The following is a 21218-nucleotide window of genomic DNA, read 5'->3' on the forward strand; positions in this document are numbered from 1 at the left end:
TCAATCCACGTGACGTCACATGTAAACACCAGCAGCACCCATGGCCTGCTGGTCCTCCTCACCCTGTCAGCTGAGCAACGATGTTACAAATAAAGAACCGCATGAGATACAGCACGCCGGGTGTCGCCGCCGTGAAGCTGTTCTCCTCCCGCCCCGCCAAAAACCCCTCCGTGTTTCTGGACATCGAGGCCGACAGTGAGCCTCTGGGAAGAATAACAATTGAGGTAGCTAGCTAGCATTAGCCTCTCGTATAACTGCGTACTAGCATGTCCAACAGCACTTAAACACACACAGATAAGCTCAGTGTAAATATTAGTCCCTGATTTTGAATGGGATATGTTTTATCTTTTATCTTGCAGTTGAATGCAGTTGTAGTGCCAAAGACTGCAGGTATGTTTATTTAAATTTCATTTGCTTAATATTAAGAGTTGCATGTGTTTATTTTCCCCCTTGAATCAAAGAGTTCAACTCCAACTCCTTTCAAATGAATGTATTGAATAAAACAACTGATGATTCCACAGCAAACTTCAGAGCACTGTGCACTGGGGAACCTGGCTTTGGATTCAAGGGATCTGTGTTTCACAGGATCATACCTGGGTTCATGTGTCAGGTAAGATTAAAAGTGAAAATGCACAATAAGTGTTGTTTGCCATGTTGTCTGAATCTGTGTTTTCTGTTACAGGGGGGAGATTTCACTGACTACAATGGCACAGGGGGGAAATCTATATATGGGAAGACTTTCAATGATGAAAACTTCAAATTAAAACACACAAGCCCAGGTACAACTCTATCTTTATTTAGAAGAACAAAACAAATATTCCTTCAACCGTCCATATAGATATTAATTCAAACTTCTCAGTGAATTTTATCAGTGACTCCAAGACAAAAACACTGCTAATTTGTTCATTTTCTGGATGGGAAATCTGTGTTTGGTAGGCTCTTGTATAATGAAGACACATTTAAATTCCTTGAAAAGCAGGTGAACAGAAAGTTAATAAATTGTTTAGCACAAGACATTATTAACACAAAATGTATCCAGCAAAAAATGCCAAGCATTGTCTGTCTCAAATATCTCAAATTGGGGATTTTGAACATGTTCAGCATATTTTGACATGTTTTGAAAACTATTAGATAAGTCAATATAATATAAACAAAATGATCCAACCAAGAATATGTACTGTTAACTGTTATCTTATATATCCATGCATATAATGACAAACATGTCCCTTCTCTGGCTTCTTAACAGTATCATTTCCCAGATCTTTATAATTGAAAATAGCTTCTGCTCCACTAGATGGCAGTGCCTAACTTTATGCCACAGTAAAAACCACTGGCTATATTCTGGAGGTTTTGCAATCCAGAGGCAAATGACCTAGTTTTTAGTGAGTCAACATGCACCCAATTAAATAACTCGTGTTTTTAAATAAATATATTCCACATGCTGACGATTGAGGGCTTAAGTTACATTGTCACAGTTTGCTTTTCAGAGAAGAGAAACAGGCCTAACGCTGTTCGTGTTGTGCTTCTGTTTACTCCTAAATGTTATTGACTCAGTGGTAAAATGAGGACAGGATCTTGTTGACTGCATCACGTTTAATTGATTTACTTGTTGTCTTTTTGATCTCTGCAGGAACTCTTTCGATGGCAAATTCAGGGCCAAACACAAACGGCTCCCAGTTCTTCATCTGTACGGCTAAAACTGAATGGTAAATATTTAGGTGGACTTTTGAAACAGTCATGTCAGCTTTGCCACTCGTACTGTCCCCACATCCAAACCCCTTACCGGTGGCTGAAGTTTCTTTTGGTCTCTTCTTTTGACAGGCTCGATGGTAAACACGTGGTCTTCGGGCAGGTGAGGGACGGTATGGACGTGGTCATCAAGATGGAATCCTTTGGTTTACACGACGGTGGGGTGCTTAAGAAAATTGTCATCACTGACTGTGGGGAGATTAAATAACACTCAAAATCACAAGTGGACTTCTGTTTGATGACTCGCCGTGCAACAATTTGGTATTTACTTTATCTTTCGTCGGGGAGAAACTGTCACAGGTGATTTTGGCCCTGAAACTGAGAGCCCAATGTCGGGAATTTTCGCTGCTTTGTTTCATCTTTGTATCCTAACAACGGTTTGTATATCCCAGTCCTCGATTTTCCTTTTTCCCCCTTTTCATTTAACAAACACAGACTACCACCGCCAGCAGGTATGGATATATTTTTCCTATATGCAGAGTCAGACACAGAACTTACAGTATAGTTAGCCGTTAACTGTTTTCTTTTTGCATTGTGTTCTTTTTGACACAGATGCAAATCTTAAAACCTGATATTTCTCTGTTGATAATGATGTTCAAATATATATCTTTTATATTGGGACTTGACCCATTTACTTTGTGTACAAGCGCTCAGTCGTCCACCATGTAAACTGTTCTTATTATGCAATTACTCTCCATTTACTGCCAAATAAAATGACTGTTTTCAGATGTTATTAGCTCTAGTGTTAGTATAGGGCATTTGCTCTCGTGCCATCGAGCCTTCTGGTTTTAGGGCTTCCTGGAAATGATCCAGCTGCTTTTTTTAGACACCGGCTCTCCAGCGTGACCGACTTCCTGCCCACCATAGCAGGATGTGACATCATGTGACACCCACTTACAGTTGAGTTGAAATATCACATGGATGCAGTTGACAGATGATAGAGCTGCAGGCTGTAGCCTCATTGGACGCGGAGGAAGCAGATGATTTAATCTGCTGGAACTATTTAGGAACCTGAAAATGTCTTGTATGTGGGCTGCTCTTCCTTCCCTGCTGCTTTATTTGAAACACAGAGCGTCTGGAATAGAGAAAGAGCAAAGGAGGCCAGGACATGTCTGAAAGCCAGAGACTGGGTGGTGCTGCTTATCAAGCTAATACTTTATGAAAGTAAATAATGAAGCGACGTGAAAAAGCAGCTCTTGCCCCTAAATGAAACCATATGCGCACTGACCTTCCACCGTTTGTTTGAATTCTCAGATTACATTGTTGCTATAGAGACCTCTTAGCTCTCACTCTGTTTGAGCAAGAGATGTTGTAACAAACTTGATATAATTTGGGTCCCCACCCTCTGGTTTAGTTTTAGTTATTTGGAATGCATGTCCAATATTGTTCATGGAAACTTGGCTCCAGAGACGGCAAAGCTGTGGCCAACGCTTAGAACACATGCAACACAATGACATCTTTACAACTGCTACAAGTTGGGTCTTCTGCTGTAAAAGTCTCCACTTATCACACGGCACCCATGTTAGCGGGTGTCCTTTTTTGTGTTTGGGTTTTCCTGTCCACAAGTGAACCCAAAGTGTTGAAATCAAGAGCTGTCAGCTCGATGTGTCTGTTATCTTTCAGTACTTTCACAGAAAGTGAATAACAAGTTTTATAAGGCTCCCCCCTTTTCTGCGTTACACAACCGCCATGAATAATCCATTAAAAACCTCTTTATCAGAATCCATACACTCAGTGTTGTGTAAATCTACAAACTTGAACTCAAAGTCGCTGTAGACTGTGATGATTAAAAGATACTTTTAAAAGAACATTGAACAGACAGGAGCTTATAACAATTGCTTTGGGCTGAGATATCCAATGAACACATTCCAGTTACTGGTAATAACAATTCAGCATAGGACCCAAAAGAAATGAAACCACATAATCCAACTCCTAATTCAATATGACTTTTATTCAACAAACGCTCAACAGCACTAAAATGTTTTCCCAACTAACAAATAAGGCACATTTTGGAATGCCATTTCATGGACATGAAAAACAGACCTGCGGTCTACTCTTGAAACCATGACCATGTCTTTGTTTCCCAAAAAATCATTTTCTTCCCTACCTCATGCCTGTGTTCTGTCCAATTCAAATATTGCAACAATGCAACACATAGATCTCAAGTGATACAGACAGTAAAGAATACAAACATAACTTTCCTAATTGACCACATAAGTGTTAAACACATTACATTCAGTAAATATGTATTATTCGTAGAGGCTACACTAGCGGTAAATACTTCAAGACTTATAACAATCAGAAGTTGCTGATAATGTTAAAAACAATATGTACTGTAGCAAACTACTGTAAAGTATTTAAATAAGTATACATTGCACAAAATGATATTTCATTCAAAACCAAACACATGCACATGCAAACTCTAAAATAGTTCTTTGTCACACATGCCTTTTAACAAAAGTATACAATCCCTAAGACTACTGATAACACCATAACATTTTATAATAGTTTCTTGTCATTGCTGCTTTAAGCTTGAACTACATCTCACAGTTTAACGTGCTTATACAGTGGTGAGTATCCATCACTAATTAAGAAAAGAACAATTCTGCATGTTATCACAATATATATCTTCATAATATTGTTTACAAAATGAATACATGCGACTGTATGGATGTAAATGGCAGCTCATAATTAGTTACACATAACAACCAAATCACTGTGTGTTATTCACCACTGATAACATCATAAAACAAAACAAAAATACAATGGCTTATAATTGAGAAAGGGTATTAATTATGTACCAGCTTTAGTTTAATAATACTCTATGTAGACATCAATATTTTCCTTCTTTAGTGTAACTTTGTTGCATATTCTATACAAAAAGTGTTGTAAAAAATCTTTCCATAAATATTTCTGCAGGATAACCCCTCAGATTATTGTAAAACATAAAGAAAAAACTCCCAGCTTAGTTTATTTCTTAGCAATAGGCCCTTCTTCACACAAAAAAAAGCTTCAATATTGCATAACATTTTAAAAGAGCTACTATTCTCGATAATGATGGCCATCAAATATATACATAAAACAATCTATCTTTGTCAGGGAAACAACTCTTCAGTCTTTGCAGATTGCGTTACAATTTTCAACATCTATTAAGTGTTCCAAAATACACATCTCATTCATAGAAAATAACAAATTTGAACTGGAAAGGTACTATAAAAGTCAAGTATACGAAATTCAAGAAATAATGTCTGAAAGCAGAGATTTTTTTCATTTATTTTTTTCATATGTATTGTATGAACTGCTTCCATCGGCTCTTGATTTGCGATTTAAAATTGCCTTTATAACGTTTCTTTGCGGAATAGAACTCTAACTTTAGGATTGTTGATTCACATATATTGTTATTTGTTTATGAGGTTAGTTCATAAGGCATCATTGGTATCTATCCCTCTCACTACAGCCTCATGGTATAATGTGGACAATAATGTTCAGTAACGACCTGTTAGGCTAGTGTCATCACGCGGAGCTAACGAAAGACGATGTTAACGGTAAGAATAATGGATTGTTCCCAACTAAAAGCAGAATTGTTCATTCATATTAGGTCTAAGCTTTGGGGTCGTATAGATGCACAAATTCCTTCTTATAAGGGGGCACTCCAGCAATTGTACTCATTAAATTCTGTTTGCTCGTCAGGCAGGACTAATTGGACGGTGAAATTCGTTGTGAAACGTCTTCTGTAGCTCTGGATGAACTTTGTTGAGTCTGAGAGCTATTGCATCACTGTTTTCTCAGCTTGGATTTAGAGACACATTTGAAACAAATGGCCTGTTACAAACTGGGATTTTTAAAAGATGTGGGCATTCACATCGCAGAAAATTGAAAGAAGCTGTCGAGCTGCATTATGGGAAAGGTAGGATTCAGTGGTAAAGATATGCATATCTATGCCTCTGCTGCATTGATTTCAACCATTCTTAAGTGTCGTGCCTAAACTATAAAATCACTGGAATGCCACTTTAACTTCAACGATGGAATTTAGCTAAATTCCCTAAACTGTAGGCTACCGTTATCAGCCTCTGCAAACTCTCCCACTAAGGCAAGGGACCATGAATATTTTTTTACAAAACCGACAGTTCCTTGGATAAACATTACCACAATAGATTAAAACAACAAAGAGCCAGGTCCACAGTGTCATGCACGACTCCATTCTGTTGTGAGTATCGACTAAGAAATAACATCTTTGTGGATATTCCATGACAACAGACCACAGTAGGATTTGTTTTTGCCAGCTGGAAATGCTGTTTCAGCCCATGCCTGCAACTCAGCAAACTTTGTTGAAGCGAACACCCACCATGCAAGTTCAAACTAATAGAGAAACTGTACAATGTCCTTGTCCTTTTTAACTCCTTTTACCTGCCGTAAACTTAATATGCATCCCAGTTACCACATGCACGTGTACTGTTCCATCTCTGAGCCTATCCCAATTTTTCTTTCCTAATTTCAAATGGCATCCTATAGTCCTGATACTTCAGCATGATTTCAATCTTTTTTTAAGGCACATACAATATGTTACATTATAAAATATAGTCAACCAGTTTTTATAAGGCTCGGAATATAGTACGATATAGAAAAGTTCATAATTTCGTATTAAAAAATGTCTTTTAAAGACACTGGTTTAAAATAGTAGGCACTTATATTCATACAAAAATGTTAAACCTAATTCATCATCACTTTCAATATATCCTTGAATCTTCAACATCTCCACATCACAAATCAGCCCTCCTATTTTACTTCCTATTGTTTCTCTCAACCGATCTGAAAATCATCGCAGTTCTCCAAAACTTCACTTCCTTTTTTTTACACAGTCTTTATACTGCAATCAGCTGTTGGACATAGTTTGTAGGTGCAACATCTTCCATTTTGCTTTATTGACTCCACTAAGGTTTGCAGGCATTGGCTGTGAACCCTAAAGTCTATCTTAAACGTTTTCAAACTAACATCTCAGTTGTTTTTTTCTAATTTGGCTTTAGTTAACCGTCAAAATAATGTTTCATAATGCTTTATTGTTAATACAACTAGTGTTCTTTTCTTACAGCTCCTTCTAGAGATTTAAACCTATCTAAAACTATAGATAGCTGAGAATTTGTGTCGCAACAAAAATATTCTGGGGAGGGTGAATGAAACCTTATCCGTTAGCAATGCACTAAATCTAGACGAAGAGCAACTGACCCTACAGTAGTTTTTAAAGACGCGTGGAAGCAGTTACACAATAAAGTGATATACAAACATACAAAAAACATTTAGTTATATCCCAGTTAAAATTCAAATTGCACACTAGACAATAAGGAAATAAATAGGCCAAATGTAAGCTAGGGATGTATGGCACATTGTCCCTCAGTTATTTCACAGTTAATAAGATGTGCTGTTGACCTTAACACGGCAAGTCAAAGGCCTCATACACTTTATACCATTGTGAGTGATAAATGTTCGTCACATTAACACACAGTTCACTTGGCAGGGAAATTGGTAGGCAGATCTCTGTAAACACAAATCCAACAAACCCCAAGGTGAGGTAATCTATTGAGACCAATACTGTCAGTGACACCAATGTAATACATGCTAATTCATCAATATGCCATGTGCTGTTGTTAATCATTGAGTTGGATCAATGGGGTTGTGTTGTTTCTGATGCATGTGGCAAAATAAAATAAAAGCTTTTGATGAGGGGCGCTTGGAGAGATTGATCCTAGGTTACCGTGTTCCTTTCATTCCTCGATGTGGTCTTCAATACTGTCATTGGAAAAAAAAAAAGGATTACAAATCTGTGATCCACCGGTGGTTGAGAAGAGGGACAGAAAAATAAAAAACCTATATTTGAGACTTCTGAGAGGATGGGAAGATGTGAGGAGGAAGGGACGCCATGTTGTGTGCAGGGCAGGGATGTAGGAAACCTGGATGTGAAGGGAGGAAGTTAACAGCCTTGATGGAGGATGAGCAATAGGACTTGTTGCTCTGACTCTGAATAAAGATGATTATTGCACACGGCGGCAGTAGTAGCCCAGGACTTTACATTTTTCACACAGGTGTTGCGGGTGCTCCTTACTCTGGTCAGAAACATCCAGGCCATCCGGCTTCTCTAAAGGGCGCTGAGGATACAAACAGAGAAACAATAATGAGTCATAAAAACACAGAAGAAAGAAAAACAAGCAGCACACTCTTAAAACTCTGAGTTATGCAAGCAGTTTCTTTGGCAACAGGTTCAAGTCCGCTGTACGCCTAAAGTTTGGCCTCCAATATTACGCCCAAATTCTTCACAGACCAGAAGTGTACTAAACACAATTAGTTGCAGAGATATGGCAACACACCATCAGCTCTGGAAACTTGCAGTACTTTCCCAACCTTATATTACAGAAAAAGATCCAGTATGTATTTGATCATGACCTTTATGGAAATATAAGCCAACAGCAATGGCTTTCCTGGAATCATTATCAAGGACGGAAGGAATGTGTATGAGCAGCACGATAGGAGGTTATTTTAACAATCTGTCTGGAAAAATGTATTTCTCCTCTTTTGTTCTGTTCTTGTTATTTATTCAGTGGTCTAACTAAAGGAAACCAGGTTACCATGGGTCACTACAGGGAGATAGTTTAGTTATCCGCTAATGAGTCTGCCTGGAAATGTTGAGACTTTACTATTGGTCCTTGAGAAAAGTTGAAAAATCAGATGAATGTTTTATGGGGTTCCCTCAAAGAGCAAAGGAACTGAGTTCAAGCCCCTTTGCTGCAGGCATCTTCCCTCTTGAGATGTCCTTGAGAAAGAAACTCAAGCTCAATCAAATCAGCTCTGTAGCTAAAGCTAGAGTCTGAGCTCTTTCCATTTGGAGAAAGTGAAATCGGAGCTTAACCCTGCAGCGGTCAATAACAAGCTAACGGCTAACATGCTAGCAATCCAGGAACATCCATGCGCAGTCAAAATAGCTCACTGAACTCATTTCTATTTTCACTGTTCTGTGATATATATCCCCCATGGCATTTAGTTTCAAGAATATACAACATTGTATGCAAGAAAGAGTCATACAAGAGGACAAAAAATCCACTTGGCTAGCAAGCTTACTTATTGTCATTTAAGTAACTTTGACTGTCAGTTAGCATGTGTGTTAGCTTGATTGCTTATTGTGCAATTGATTGAAAATTATGATTTTTCTTTTTTGTTGAAGTTTAAACTCTGATAGAAGACAGTTATAAAAAGATTGATGAAGTAACACAGTTTATAAATGACGTTTTCTCAATTTTGAACGCCCCCTTCTCTCATACTGTCAGCAGTCACAACGTGCTAAATCAATGGCAAAGTTCAACAAAGTTAAACTCAGCAGACTATGTGCGCAGATTTATTAAACTCGACGGAATCCATTTACATTGCCCAGCTTAATAGCTGGTGTGACCAGATGTAGTAAATCAGTGAGTATACCCATCATACCCAATGGAAATAAGGCCCTTGGTTGAAACCAAATTCACTGGGCGTCTGAGAAATATATTCCCCACCTTAGAGGAACAAATATTTAAATGTGTGCAGAAGGAATTGGAAAATACATATTCAGGTTATTTATGGAAATCCACAGGGAGGGGGTGAGCCGTTGAGAGGCTGAACTCTTTGATACTCGAGGACACAGAGGTTAGTGGTCCATTTCAAACGCTGACAGAGGGGAAATATGTTAAGTGGGTGACATTGCAAATGCAGGGAATTTGCTTGCCTGTGTGTAGCTTTGCCACAAGACACAGAGGCAGAAAAGAGTGAGTTTTTCTCACCAGTGAGCTCTGTGAGGGGGAGATTTTTTTTAAATGCAGTCTTTCCCATGCTTTTAAGAAGTATAGTTAATATTAGTAGAGCGTGCTCAGCCCTGGTATCCCAAGGATGAGCAGGGACTTAAAGGATAATCCTAACTTTATTTCAGGAAGTGGAATTGAAAGAATGTAGAAAAGCATAAATATTAAAAAATGAATTGTTGAGGATAAATATCTCTCGAGCTCAAGCTAAGAACAGAGTGGGTTCTTTCTCAGGCGATTCATCTCTTTAGTCAACAGGCTGTGAGAAACATTTGAGGTTAAGCCGAACAGACAGCTTACCAGCACTTTAATTCCCTCAGAGCGGTTGCTGTTCTTAAAAACACTCCCCAGCATCTTTGTTGATTTCTGACGCTGTAAGGCTCAAATACCTCCAAGTTAGTTTGTGTCTGAGAGACATTAATAAATAAATATTTGTTTTAAGATTGGATGTCATTCAGTAAATATTCTCAGACTTTTATCAGTTTGAAAATCCAATAGTTTATTCAGTGCTGGTTTATTACCAAAGAGGCAAAAGCAACTGTTAGTGGTATGGTTTTTATTTTATTTTAATAAGGCCATCTGGAATATCTTCAAGACAAGAGGAAGCCACGCGAACCAGAGTCTGGACTCTGTTAACTTTGGTTAAAAGAAATTCAATCTCCCACTTGAACAAAATGTATGAGTAATGTTTTTTACTTTAAAGACAATACCGCAAATAGTCAGAGTGAAAGTTTTATGTAGTATGAGGTACCTGTTTGTGTGGATAGACGTTGATGTGGCATTTGATACATTCTTGTCCCATGTTGGCCCAGGAGTTGCCACTCATCCACTTCCTCTTACACTTAGGGCACTTGTATTCTCCAAAGCATCTCTTCTTCCCCTGGTAGGGTGTCAGTCCTTCCCCTTTGGGTCTGGCCTGTAAAGATTAAAGCAAGGCGGATAAAATGTATGCACATGTGTGGAAATCATAACTTTTAACATCTTGACCAGATAAATCCAACTTTAGGATGAAGAAAGTGATTTTTCTTCTTGCCAGAATGACATTTTTAAGAGAACCTCTTGGACAATAATGGATGTTGAGCTTTGACAGCAGGGTGTGTCCATCCTTGTCATGCTAATATAATCAACTTCATCGTAGAGCACAATCCTACACACAATTTTGGCACAATATGTGGTTGTGTAATTGACATTTACTTCAATACAGCTGTGTTAAATTACTCTTCTGATTCTCATGAGGTAGATGATTACCAACAGTCAGCCATAAAGAAAGCACATGCCTGAGGGTAATATTGTTGGGAGGAGTCGCTCCGATGACTTCATGTTGGCAACTTTATTTAGGCCACTATATAGCATTCGGGGAAAAGACTTGTTTTTCCCCTTTAAAGCATGCCACAAACAAACGTACTGCTGATGTCATCATAAGCATAAATCACAAACTGTCCTCCATCCTACCAGAATAAAACAACATGTTCAATGATTATCATGTTTGTCAGGGCTTGTCATTATCAATTTAAAGCTCCATCATAAGAAAAAGAAGAGAAAAATCATCCTACAACTTGCATCTGACAGTCATTATCCATCTTGGAGTGGTTATTTTTGCTTATCAAAATCGTATCATTCGGGAGATAAACATTTGAAATGGAGTAGTGTGGAATTGTGTTATTTTATCTTAAAATTCTTTCATGCACAAATGGAAATCCGATATGACAGAAAGAAGTGATCTTAATACACAGCATGAAACTGCTGGCAGCTTTCCAGAAGGTAAGGGAATTCTCTGCTTTGAAAGAAAACCGACCTGTCCACTCAACTCCAGGTTCTCCCGTAGGCCTGGAGATTGTTTCCATAATCACTTTAACATTGCTTGCAGATTTCGGGGTGGATGTAGGGGGTAGGGGGCGGTGAGAGTGAGAGGAGGGGTACAATCTGTATCCCTGGTCTTCCCTTATTTTGTCCCAGCCCATGTGTGAGTAATAGGAACTTTAATCAGCAGCATCTGGCACTGTCCTTATAGGCGTCAGCAGTTTGCATCAGCACCAGCAAGCCAACGCTAAGTATGAGCGGCTGTGCTTCAATCTGGCCCCTCAACAGCATGACCTCAACCCCACTGTCAGCTTCGCATCTCCCACTGTGACAGCACACTGGCTGGAAAATCTGACTTCTGCTGGCCTGCAGCACACAGTCTATACACACTGACAGGGTTGACTCAATGCAATCAACCAGCAATCTCAAAGAGATTACCTTGGAAACATTTTGTTTTTAATGCTCTCCTACCAAAAGATCTAACCCAACTACATAAATCCTGCCACTGTTACTCTTGAAACCCCAAGTTAAAATGCAGCAGTAACACTGACCACTATAATATCCAATACAATACATCAGACTAATGATTAGAATACATTCTGCACTACAGAGGAGGTCTAACCTCTATCCTCATTATTCATTTGGAAATGTGGAGATAGTGAAAATTCTTGTTACAGCTGTTTGTTCAAAAGTGAAAAATCTTTCCCTGATACTGCAGCCAGGACTCAGCAGGACAGAAACAGCACTCATCCTCCTCATGACCATTCCTCTCAGGCTCCATGCTGCTTTTTCACAGTCTGACCTCGGCCTTTGGCTGGGCAGCATGCTCTGTCTGCATCTGACTGCTTTCAGATTAGATACTACCCTGTTGGCATCAATCTGAAGATGCTGCCGAAGTACACCCAGCAAATGGATAATCCATGGAGCCCACATAGAGAAGTAAATCCAATGTTGACAATTAGTCTGTGTTTTTCAAATAAAAATACATTAATTATGGAAATTGTTTATGGATAGGTCAATCGTCAAATTTGGTTTGGCCAACTGTAAATAACTATTGTTTGGTCATTTGGAGTTCTAAGTATTATACTGCTATTGTGGTCATTTGTTTTCAAACTATTGCAACACATTGCCTCTCATGGAGGTCTGAGATGACGAGCAAGTTTCTGTTCTGAAGTCATTAACTTTACAGACATTGGCTTTCGACATTCCAATGGACACCCAAACACGTGGGAATGTCACAATAACATCTGGACTGTTGTGCCACCACTGCCAGCTGAAGCACTGTGAGAAACACATCGTGCCTTTAGGGCAGCAGCTTATTACGAAAGATTAGGTTTTTTTTAAATCACATACATACAAACATATAATCTGTCTTTCTGTTTACACTGGTCTGGTGCAGGAGATAACAAATCAAAACCCTTGGCAGTAAGCACTAGATTGACTGAGCAAATGTTTTAGTTAGGCTTGATTTCCAGGGAAATAACCACGCTTTGCTACCTTTTAATGCAACATCTACAAACCATTCACAATTCACACAGTACAATGACTAAGCTAATGAAACTGCGTCATCACAACACCAAACGCTCTGGAGATGAGACTGCATGGGAGGATGTGTTTTGTTTTCCTTTGCGCTAAACAAATAAAGCCATTCAAGCTGGTGCCAGGGTAAGAGCTTAATGGACATAACAGAGCCATTTAGAGCATTTTTGGTGTTTGTTAAGTGGAAGCAAAGCTTTGAAACAGCGAATAGGTCGATGGCGTCCGTGCCAGGAGATGGTGAGCAATGTTTGACATATCACTTTGACAGTGCTGGCTTGCATTGAGTCAATGTTTGTTTATGTCCCCTAGGCTAGAGCTCAGCATGTTGTGTAAGTGTCAGTGTGTGTGTCGAGGACAAGTGTCCACAGAGGAGACAGTGCTACTCCATAACCGCAACTAGTTGACCACATCCTCCTTTGGTCCATATCACGCACACAGGCACAAAAACTATGGGTCAGTGAACTGTTAAATTAAGCATATACACACATGTGATACAGACATTCACTGATGCCATCTCTACGCAAACCATGGCCACACACAATGCTTCTTTCTCCCCTTTTCCCCTCTAACACCCAAACTCAAATCCACATACACACACACTCAACAAATTCTACATCCACAAGATTTCTTACACTCTTGAGACACAACTGGAAAGTCTCGCCGCACTATTTCCTGCACTACTCCCACTCAGTTTAGCCCTGCTGCAAGGACACGGATAATTCTTTGGCTTATATCGCAAGAATAATGAGCTCACAAAATGCAATAAATAGATTAACAAGAGACAATAAAACAAAAAGGGAGACAAATGTGAGACACCAGAGAACAAGATTAACCGAAAAACGAGAAAGCTCATTAAGAGTTTGAAAATATGTATGTGTGCGTTGGATGGGAAACAGCCTCCTATTTTCCAGGATTGTGTTGTGAAAGGGGTTTTAAAACCTGCTTCAGACTGCAACATACACTCAAACAAAAGGAGAAAAGGAAAAAATTGGACAAATACCACAAGCCCCACAGTATCTCGAGCCAACTGTGGAGAGACCCTTCCAATCAGCCCCTCTCAAGAGGGTGGCGAACGGGGAAGGAGAAACTGAGAGAATTAGAGACAAGGAGGAGGAAATCTAAATCCAAAGCAGATGGCCTCCATAGGGGCAGAACACAAAAAAACACAGAGCTGTCGTGAAATCGCTGCTCTGCTTTCAATTAAGCCATACATTTCAGAGAGGGAGAGCGAAAGAGAGGTGGGGGATAAAAAAAAAGTGTCAACTAACCACTGTAGCCCTGGCCACAACTCGGTGGATTGGACTCATTATGATGTGGAGGAATGTGCAGATGAATATCTTGTGTTGAGATTTAAAGACACTTATGTTGTTCACACAGAAAGATATTAGGAATGTGAAGTATGCACACTATTGCGTTTGGATTACTGAATTGGAAGAGGTGTCTTAAGTGGAGAGTCTAGACGTCACCCGCTGTGATGTCTTTACATTCGAGGGTAATTTAGGTAATATCGTGAGATTGATTACAAAGTATGCAGCCGAGGCATCTGACTTTTCAAATATCAATTTGCCACAAAAACATCTTGAGATTCTGCTCCAGTGTAAATCATAAAAAGATGTGTATTGCTGACCACTGGAAAAGTATGTAGTCCAGACCACTGTCTGAGGCCTAAAGGTGATCTTATTTGTGTTGGTCTCACATTCCGAGCTAAGAGTAATGAGCAGTGGACAGACACCAGACACAAACCTGAACCCTTAATCCTCTGTCTACAGCAACAGGATGGATTAGACTTGGTTTAATATTAGACATCCCTTCAAGCCAAACCTAAGAGGAATTGTTCTACAAGACCACTTCTTTCAAGGTTGTTGATATCGGATTTCATACTTGCTCGACATATTAGAGCAGGCATGTACATACAGTTGATTTGGGCTCGAGACACTGTCCACAGTCAGTCTATAGACAACAAATACAAGGAGACAGCGCTAACACTACAATTTGGGTTTTTCATGCAAATGCTGCATGCCATTCAGCGGTTTGTCTGCCTCTATGAGAAAACAAGGGATTTGGTGGGTCAAACTACTTTGAGGCTTTGGTAAAGAGTTGGTAGTAATTGTATGCAACCGCTTTTGTGGTCTGGATTTGGAGAGCAGGGCCTTGTTAAAAAATGCAGCTTGGCTTTATATGAATAATGCAGATACTTGGATCTTTTTATATGAACCTAAACATTTGAAAAGAGAAATGAAGGGTTGGTTGGATTATAGAAGTAGAAACCAAAAGTGTTAAGTGCAACAAAGGAAACAATTGCATCCTTTATCAGTTAATTGACATCAACATAAACCTCAAACAAAGGAAAGCCTCATGTGTAAGCCAATGCTGAGAAGGCTCTTCCCTCCAGTGCATAGACTTGATGTTATTTATGACGAAGCTAGATTCTTCTGCATGATTTGATGTTCCCATCACAGCACTGCAGACTTGTATGATCACTTAAAGCCAGACAGGTCAATGAGTCACAGCATAAGCCTCTCCTTCAACAAAGAGAAACACACTGTAAAAAGGAATAGCCCTAAGGGTGTTTGTCAGACCACACCACAAGGAGCACCGAATGTTGGGTCATTGGGGGCGAATAACACTCTTATGATTCTTGATGCAGAGTTCAGTTTGGGTTGAATGACCACATCAAATAAATCAGACGTGAAACATTAGAAATAAGCAGAAAACTCACATCATTTCACACATTACATTATCTGATGTGGTATTGCTATCCACAGACAAATAGAAAACACTCTTTGTGACCCTGTTTTTTCTATCTGAAAGGTTTCCCGGTAAGACATCAGATCAGTTACCGTCTCTACCCGCATTATCTGACATCACAGCAAACTAAAGATCTGAGGATGCAGTCATCAGCCTGTCAGTCATGACTGAGGGCCAAGTGAGGGCGTGCAGATGGCCACTGCTTCTCTCACAAGAATGAGACTGTCCCCACCTCAGCTGTGTCTCACTGCAAACAGAACAAGCATTATTTTATCCGCTGTTTCCGCTGCTGGACTAAACAACCCCAAACCCATGCCAAAACCTCAGCCAGGTGCATTATGGGGACTATTTATCAATCCCACCATGCACTACAAGCTCTAAATACAGCCACTGTTTTCTTTGTGACTCTCTTTTTTCCTGCCATCTTTCTCACCTCTCCCTCCCTTTCTGGACGGCTCCTTTGCTGGTGCAGCTGTCTCTTTCTAATGCCTGTAAAGAAAAGGGGCTGAGGCTGAAAGTGACGAGAGGAACAGGTGTGCCGGTTAAGTGATAGATTTGCCCTCACTTGTGCACAATGCACCTCAGTCTATACAAGACATTCCCTTAAACAGGGCTGCTGTCCGTGTGCATTGCATGTTTCAGCCTAATAAATGAGGACAATGTTTGTGAGACTTTTGTATTTAAGTTCACAACTATAATCACTCTCTCAGCCTTTGGAAACAATTGCCGAGTTATTATAAAGCAAGGCCATGTTTTTCAAGTCTCCCAGATAGGGCTGCCTTAATCCTGGTTGTTGGCACTAGCCCCAAACTGCTGGGCTGCTCCCCAGCGTTCCGTAGCGCTCCGATCACTAGCTAGCATCTGGAAACCATCAGTGTAAACAAAAGAGCAGCGGAGGAGCTGAGGCCCCGCTCTGCCTCTCCGCATCCCCCAGGACATCGCTCAGAGAGAAACACAAGAACAGCAAACCAGCCCCGGACCTGGGTGTACTGCATTTGTATTGCAGAGCGTGTCCGTGCACATGTCTCCGTCTGCTCTTTTGTCTTCATCTCAGGATCTGTATTTGTTTTAGCCGCAGTTCAGAAACAGATAGATTTACAGATAAAGCGGATGGGGTTCAGTCCACAATGTTAGCTTTGAGGCTTTTTGGAGTTTTTGTTTGGTTTGCTCATTAACCGTAGCATTTCTGATAAGACTTCTAATTGCTTTAATGTGGTTTCAGTTAGTGGGCTAGCATTAGCGGTCTGCCTGATGATTGTTACAAGGGAAACAGGCAGGAACCTGGCTGTGGTTAAAACCAAAGAACTGGTTCTCCTCTGTGAAACATCAAAAAACATCAAAGCATTAATCAGGCCTGATCTTTCTCTGAGACACGACAAGGAAATATTTCCAAAGTTTGGAACGTTTTTCATCTATTAATCGTGTGGTTTTGTATTTTCAGTCGAGCTGAAACCTCCAAAAAGGTGGTTCTTGGAGCTTTTAAGCACCGAACCCTACACTTAAAGCAAACTATAATGCTTGTAAACACACACCACAGATTTGTGTCTACAACCTGTTCCAGCAGTTATCAGCCTTTATGATCATGGAGGTTTTCACTATTGTGGATTTAACTTTGCTAATGTATTATAGAATTTTTCCTTTTCCTGAGTAAATCTGGTAATCAATATCCTAAGTTTATTTAAGTAGATGTGCATGTGTGGTTATGGGCCTACATATGTAAGGAAATACTTCAGTGACTTAACCATAATGGTGCAGATCACTCTGGCTTGTAACTGCCTCGTATCACCTCCATTCTCATGTTGTACAGTTAAATATAAACCTCAGCATTACACAATCCATGACACACATTGTTGCATTTATCTACACACAACTTAATGCAAACTTTTACTACACACAGTTTAAAGAAAAAAATCTGACCTAGAATCAGATTTCACAAAACAAACAAATAGTCATACAACACAAATAATAATAATTAAAACCATAGTACTGTTGTTATATTGGAACAAAAATAATCTCAGTGCTTTTTGTTTTACTCTAAAATATAATGTGCCTAGAATTATCCGTCATCCACGTCCATTGATTTCTATATTACTGAGCTAAATTACTGCAATAAAAAAATGAATTAGATAAAGTTGTTTGAATTTACTGGTTACTCAGTCCCTTCATTCATTGCAAGTGTGGTGACTCGCATAGAGCTGGCATAACAGTGCTACTTTTAAAGAAGCTATTTGTAACACTTTCCTATGGCTGGGTGCTAAATATGTGCATGTACATATAAATCTAACACTTAAAAAAACATTGACATGCAAACTGTCAATATATATAAATGTTCAAATGTTTCATGCATTATTAAAATAGACTCAGTCATACATGATGTATTTCTAATATTAGACAGCAAATGGTATGTGAGCTCATTAGATATGACTTTCCATCACTAGTCAACTAGCACTCATTTGAACCTTCACTGCACCATGCTGCTATTCTTGAAAAAGGTTTCATATTCTAGAAGCTCTTTATTTTAGCTTTTCATACGCGCTTGACATTTCATTACACTTTAAAGAGCAGTTTTCTCACAATAGCACATCCAAGTCTAAATATGCCAGTGAGGCTCAATGCTGTATTTAGGGTGCATTTCTCCTCTCTCAGGTGTTACTTGTGAGGAAAGCAGCAGAAAGTAGTAGTGGACAGAGAAAAGTAAAGTGTTTTGTGGTAACCATAACTTAGTATAATCGATCCACAGCTACGTAAAAACTTCAATCTTGACAGGCTTCCAAAAGGGATTAAAAAAACCACATGGACCTGAAATATCTCACCAGTGAAGTCTATTTCAAGTGAAGAGCAATGCATTTCAAATGACCTGAAGCTAAATATTTTAAGTTAAGCAGCAACGCTTGAGGTAAAGGTTTTTCCCTCGTGTGTTTATCGGTTTCACAATCGACATCACAAGCATTTATGTTGATAATGGCTTTGTTGTCTAACTGTGATACATAGAGGAGGATGTCAAGAGGACAAACACTCCAACAGTTTTAAAGAATAACCACAAGTCCATTTCCAGCTCCATGGAGACGCCAACATAGTTCATTCTAGGAAATGCTGGCCTCTGCTTGGCTGAGTTAGTGCACTGTACTGTAATCTGTGTTTACTGAGAGGGGCCGTGCCACAGCACACACACACAACATGTTTCTGAAATGATCTTAAAACGGAACAAGTGTCTGGGTTGAACATAATTCTATCCTATTGAAGTCCCGTAACAGTACTGGGCATATCACTTATGTTTAGTCTGTTCTTTGGCATGCTGAGATATCACACTGGGAAAAGGTAAGTCAAGACAGCTGTGCCAAAGATAAAACATCCCACAGCTGTCAGTCATGTAGATAAGTGGAGAGGCTGTGCCAGAAAAAAATATATAAAAAAAGATATTCAGTGCTTTTAAATGTCATCAACTACCCACTGAGAAATTGTTCAAAATTTGTTACAAGAACAAGAAGTATTCTGGGTCATAAACATGTTATGGTCTCAATTATTTTAATATGTGTCCCATTCAAAATACAGACAGGATTCTTGGATTTCAGTAATCGAAGAAACTCTGACTCATAATTATTTTATTAAAATCAGCTTTCCTTATCTTCCCTCTTACATCCATGAGTTTTTTACTTTGACAATAGATTTTCTTTACGTGGCTTTGTTTGGTGGAAAAATCATAAAACATGTTCTACTTCTATCAAATAATGCAGGTTCTAATTATTATATTGTGATTTTTTTTGGCAATGTTGACACAATATGGCGATCTGTTGATTTAGATTAAAAAAAATCTCTGCTAAGTCATCTTTAATGAGGTTATTGCTTACAAATTAAATGTGGTGACCTGCAATTTCTGGTTGTTTTGATAAACTGACGGTGGAGGTCTTGTATTATGTGTTGTCGCAAGCAGCTGATGATGACTCAATGTTCTGACAATTAATACGATTTCTTATTTATATAAATTCTCATCTTATTCCCTAATAATCTGGGAGTGGATTTCTAACCAAGTCATGCAGGCAATATAAAACTGCCATGTGTGCACATATGTGTGTGCTTGTGTGTGTACGATAACGTTTTTCTCCTCAGTAACAGACCCACGTCATTCGTGTCCAAGACAGCTGCAGAGGCATATCACCATGCCAGCACACTCTTTGCCAAAACCCTATTCCCAGATTCCTAGATTTCCAGAACCCAGCTTTCCTAATCGGCCACGGATCTCAGTGTCATGTTCTTGGATGACTGATGGATACCCCTGAGAGTCAATTATGTGGGTGTTTTACTTCATACCAACGAAAACAATCTTTTGTTTTAAAATTGACGTTTTTGACAGAATCCTTTCTCCCTCTCTATGCTCCATTCATAGAAAACACACGCACAGGCCAACTGGGCCTTGGAATCTGCCCTGGTTGAACCCAGAACCCCAGGTCCGTTTAACACCAGCTTGGAAGCTGCCTGTTTAACGGATATAGGAACATTTTGCCATACGCCTTCACTTACAACATTTACAGGGTGCTAAGGGCTAATGCTAAGTGGGGGCGTGGGTGTGAATTTCCTCCCTGCCCTCTCCTAGCCTTGGACCCTCTAAGCCCGACGAGCTGTGCAGCTGCACGGCAGCGTTGGGTTACCAGGACATTGAATGACAAGAGCAGGTTGGGTGTCGGTCTGGGGCATACAGAGGTGCACACAACAGGAAGTTCATACTGCTCTCCATGTTTGCATGTAATTCCTGTAGTTGTGTGGATGTGGTTGGGAGTGTGTATATTTCTGTAAGTCCCTCTGCCAGATATACTGCACACGTGTGTTGCTAATCTCAGTGTACTTGGTGTCAATGCTATATCCGACCTATGGCCCTATATGGTTTCTCAGTGATCTCGCTATAAATGCTCTTTCTCTGTATAAATCCTCAAAAATAAATTGTGTTGACAGGTTTTGGCCGCACAGCGAGGATGGCTGTCTGTCTGCTGTGACACTATGAAAGAGGAAAGCTGTCTGGTACAAGATGTCTCCAGCATCCCTGATAAGTCTTATCTGTTTACAGCGCAGTCTCTGTTCCTCTCTTTGGTGACCTGACTGAGTGAGTGTTGGAGCAGATACAGGCGCAGGGCCTTCAGAGTCTCTGCTGCGACTGGAAGGAAGATCAGGGGTCACTCTGTAAAAACATTCCCATGGTGCACCTCCCCCCTACCCTCGTCCCTGCCAGAGACTTCCCGACACACTACAGGGTAGTGAATACAGACAGAGAGGAAACGTATCTAAGTGCAATGCAGGTTAGTGCTTTTTACAGTAAGTAAAGGGGCGGTAACCAAAATCTAATTCCACTTGAAAGTTAAAGAAGCACAGCATGAGACCTACAATAAAACTGTAGTTAGAAAAAATGCAATAAAAAAGAAAATCCAATCACCCTGGTTTCCTAAAAATGACTTTCACTTACAACAAAACCGCAATAGAAATTCATTTTTTTGCAGATGACTTTTGTTTTTGATGTATCACGAATACAATTTTAATCAAAGTTTGCATTAGTCAGCATGGGGTAAGTTTGAGGTA

At 39.6% G+C, this 21218-nt stretch overlaps 2 protein-coding genes across 7 annotated transcripts in view; one reads left to right on the plus strand and one right to left on the minus strand.

Moving 5' to 3' along the window:
- ppifa (peptidylprolyl isomerase Fa) lies at nucleotides 1-2482 on the plus strand. 2 transcript variants are annotated; one of them, XM_010784323.1, is made up of 6 exons: nucleotides 1-224; nucleotides 360-390; nucleotides 522-610; nucleotides 683-779; nucleotides 1631-1706; nucleotides 1822-2482. In XM_010784323.1, exons 1-6 carry the CDS (start codon nucleotides 81-83, stop codon nucleotides 1955-1957), a joined length of 573 nt encoding a protein of 190 aa, XP_010782625.1. In that variant the 5' UTR covers nucleotides 1-80; the 3' UTR covers nucleotides 1958-2482. The 2 variants fall into 2 exon arrangements, with proteins under 2 accessions (XP_010782625.1, XP_010782619.1); XM_010784317.1 differs by having other exon boundaries at nucleotides 2-224; nucleotides 522-779.
- Nucleotides 2483-3679: 1197 nt separating this feature from the next.
- Nucleotides 3680-21218, minus strand: part of zcchc24 (zinc finger, CCHC domain containing 24) — a 30432-nt gene continuing 12893 nt past the window's right edge. The window contains exons 3-5 of one of the 5 annotated variants that reach the window (XM_010784366.1): nucleotides 10318-10482; nucleotides 7847-7889; nucleotides 3680-7533 (exon numbers count right to left, since the gene is read on the minus strand). In XM_010784366.1, coding sequence (XP_010782668.1) covers nucleotides 7490-7533; nucleotides 7847-7889; nucleotides 10318-10482 — 252 coding nt within the window. In that variant the 3' untranslated portion in view covers nucleotides 3680-7489. Of the gene's footprint in view, nucleotides 7890-10317; nucleotides 10483-21218 lie in introns of all 5 variants that reach the window. The other 4 variants (XM_010784344.1, XM_010784351.1, XM_010784336.1 and 1 more) reach the window with 4 other exon arrangements.

This window comes from Notothenia coriiceps, unplaced genomic scaffold (assembly GCF_000735185.1).
Source record: "Notothenia coriiceps isolate Sejong01 unplaced genomic scaffold, NC01 NC01_scaffold00000668, whole genome shotgun sequence".
NCBI classification, from domain to species: Eukaryota; Metazoa; Chordata; class Actinopteri; order Perciformes; family Nototheniidae; genus Notothenia; species Notothenia coriiceps.

Coding starts and splice junctions, on each gene's coding strand:
- ppifa (XM_010784317.1), top strand. CDS start 81: ATGTTACAAATAAAGAACCGCATGAGATACAGCACGCCGGGTGTCGCC. Junction 391..521: donor TGTAGTGCCAAAGACTGCAG/GTATGTTTATTT, acceptor ATGATTCCACAG/CAAACTTCAGAGCACTGTGC. Junction 1,707..1,821: donor TGTACGGCTAAAACTGAATG/GTAAATATTTAG, acceptor TTCTTTTGACAG/GCTCGATGGTAAACACGTGG.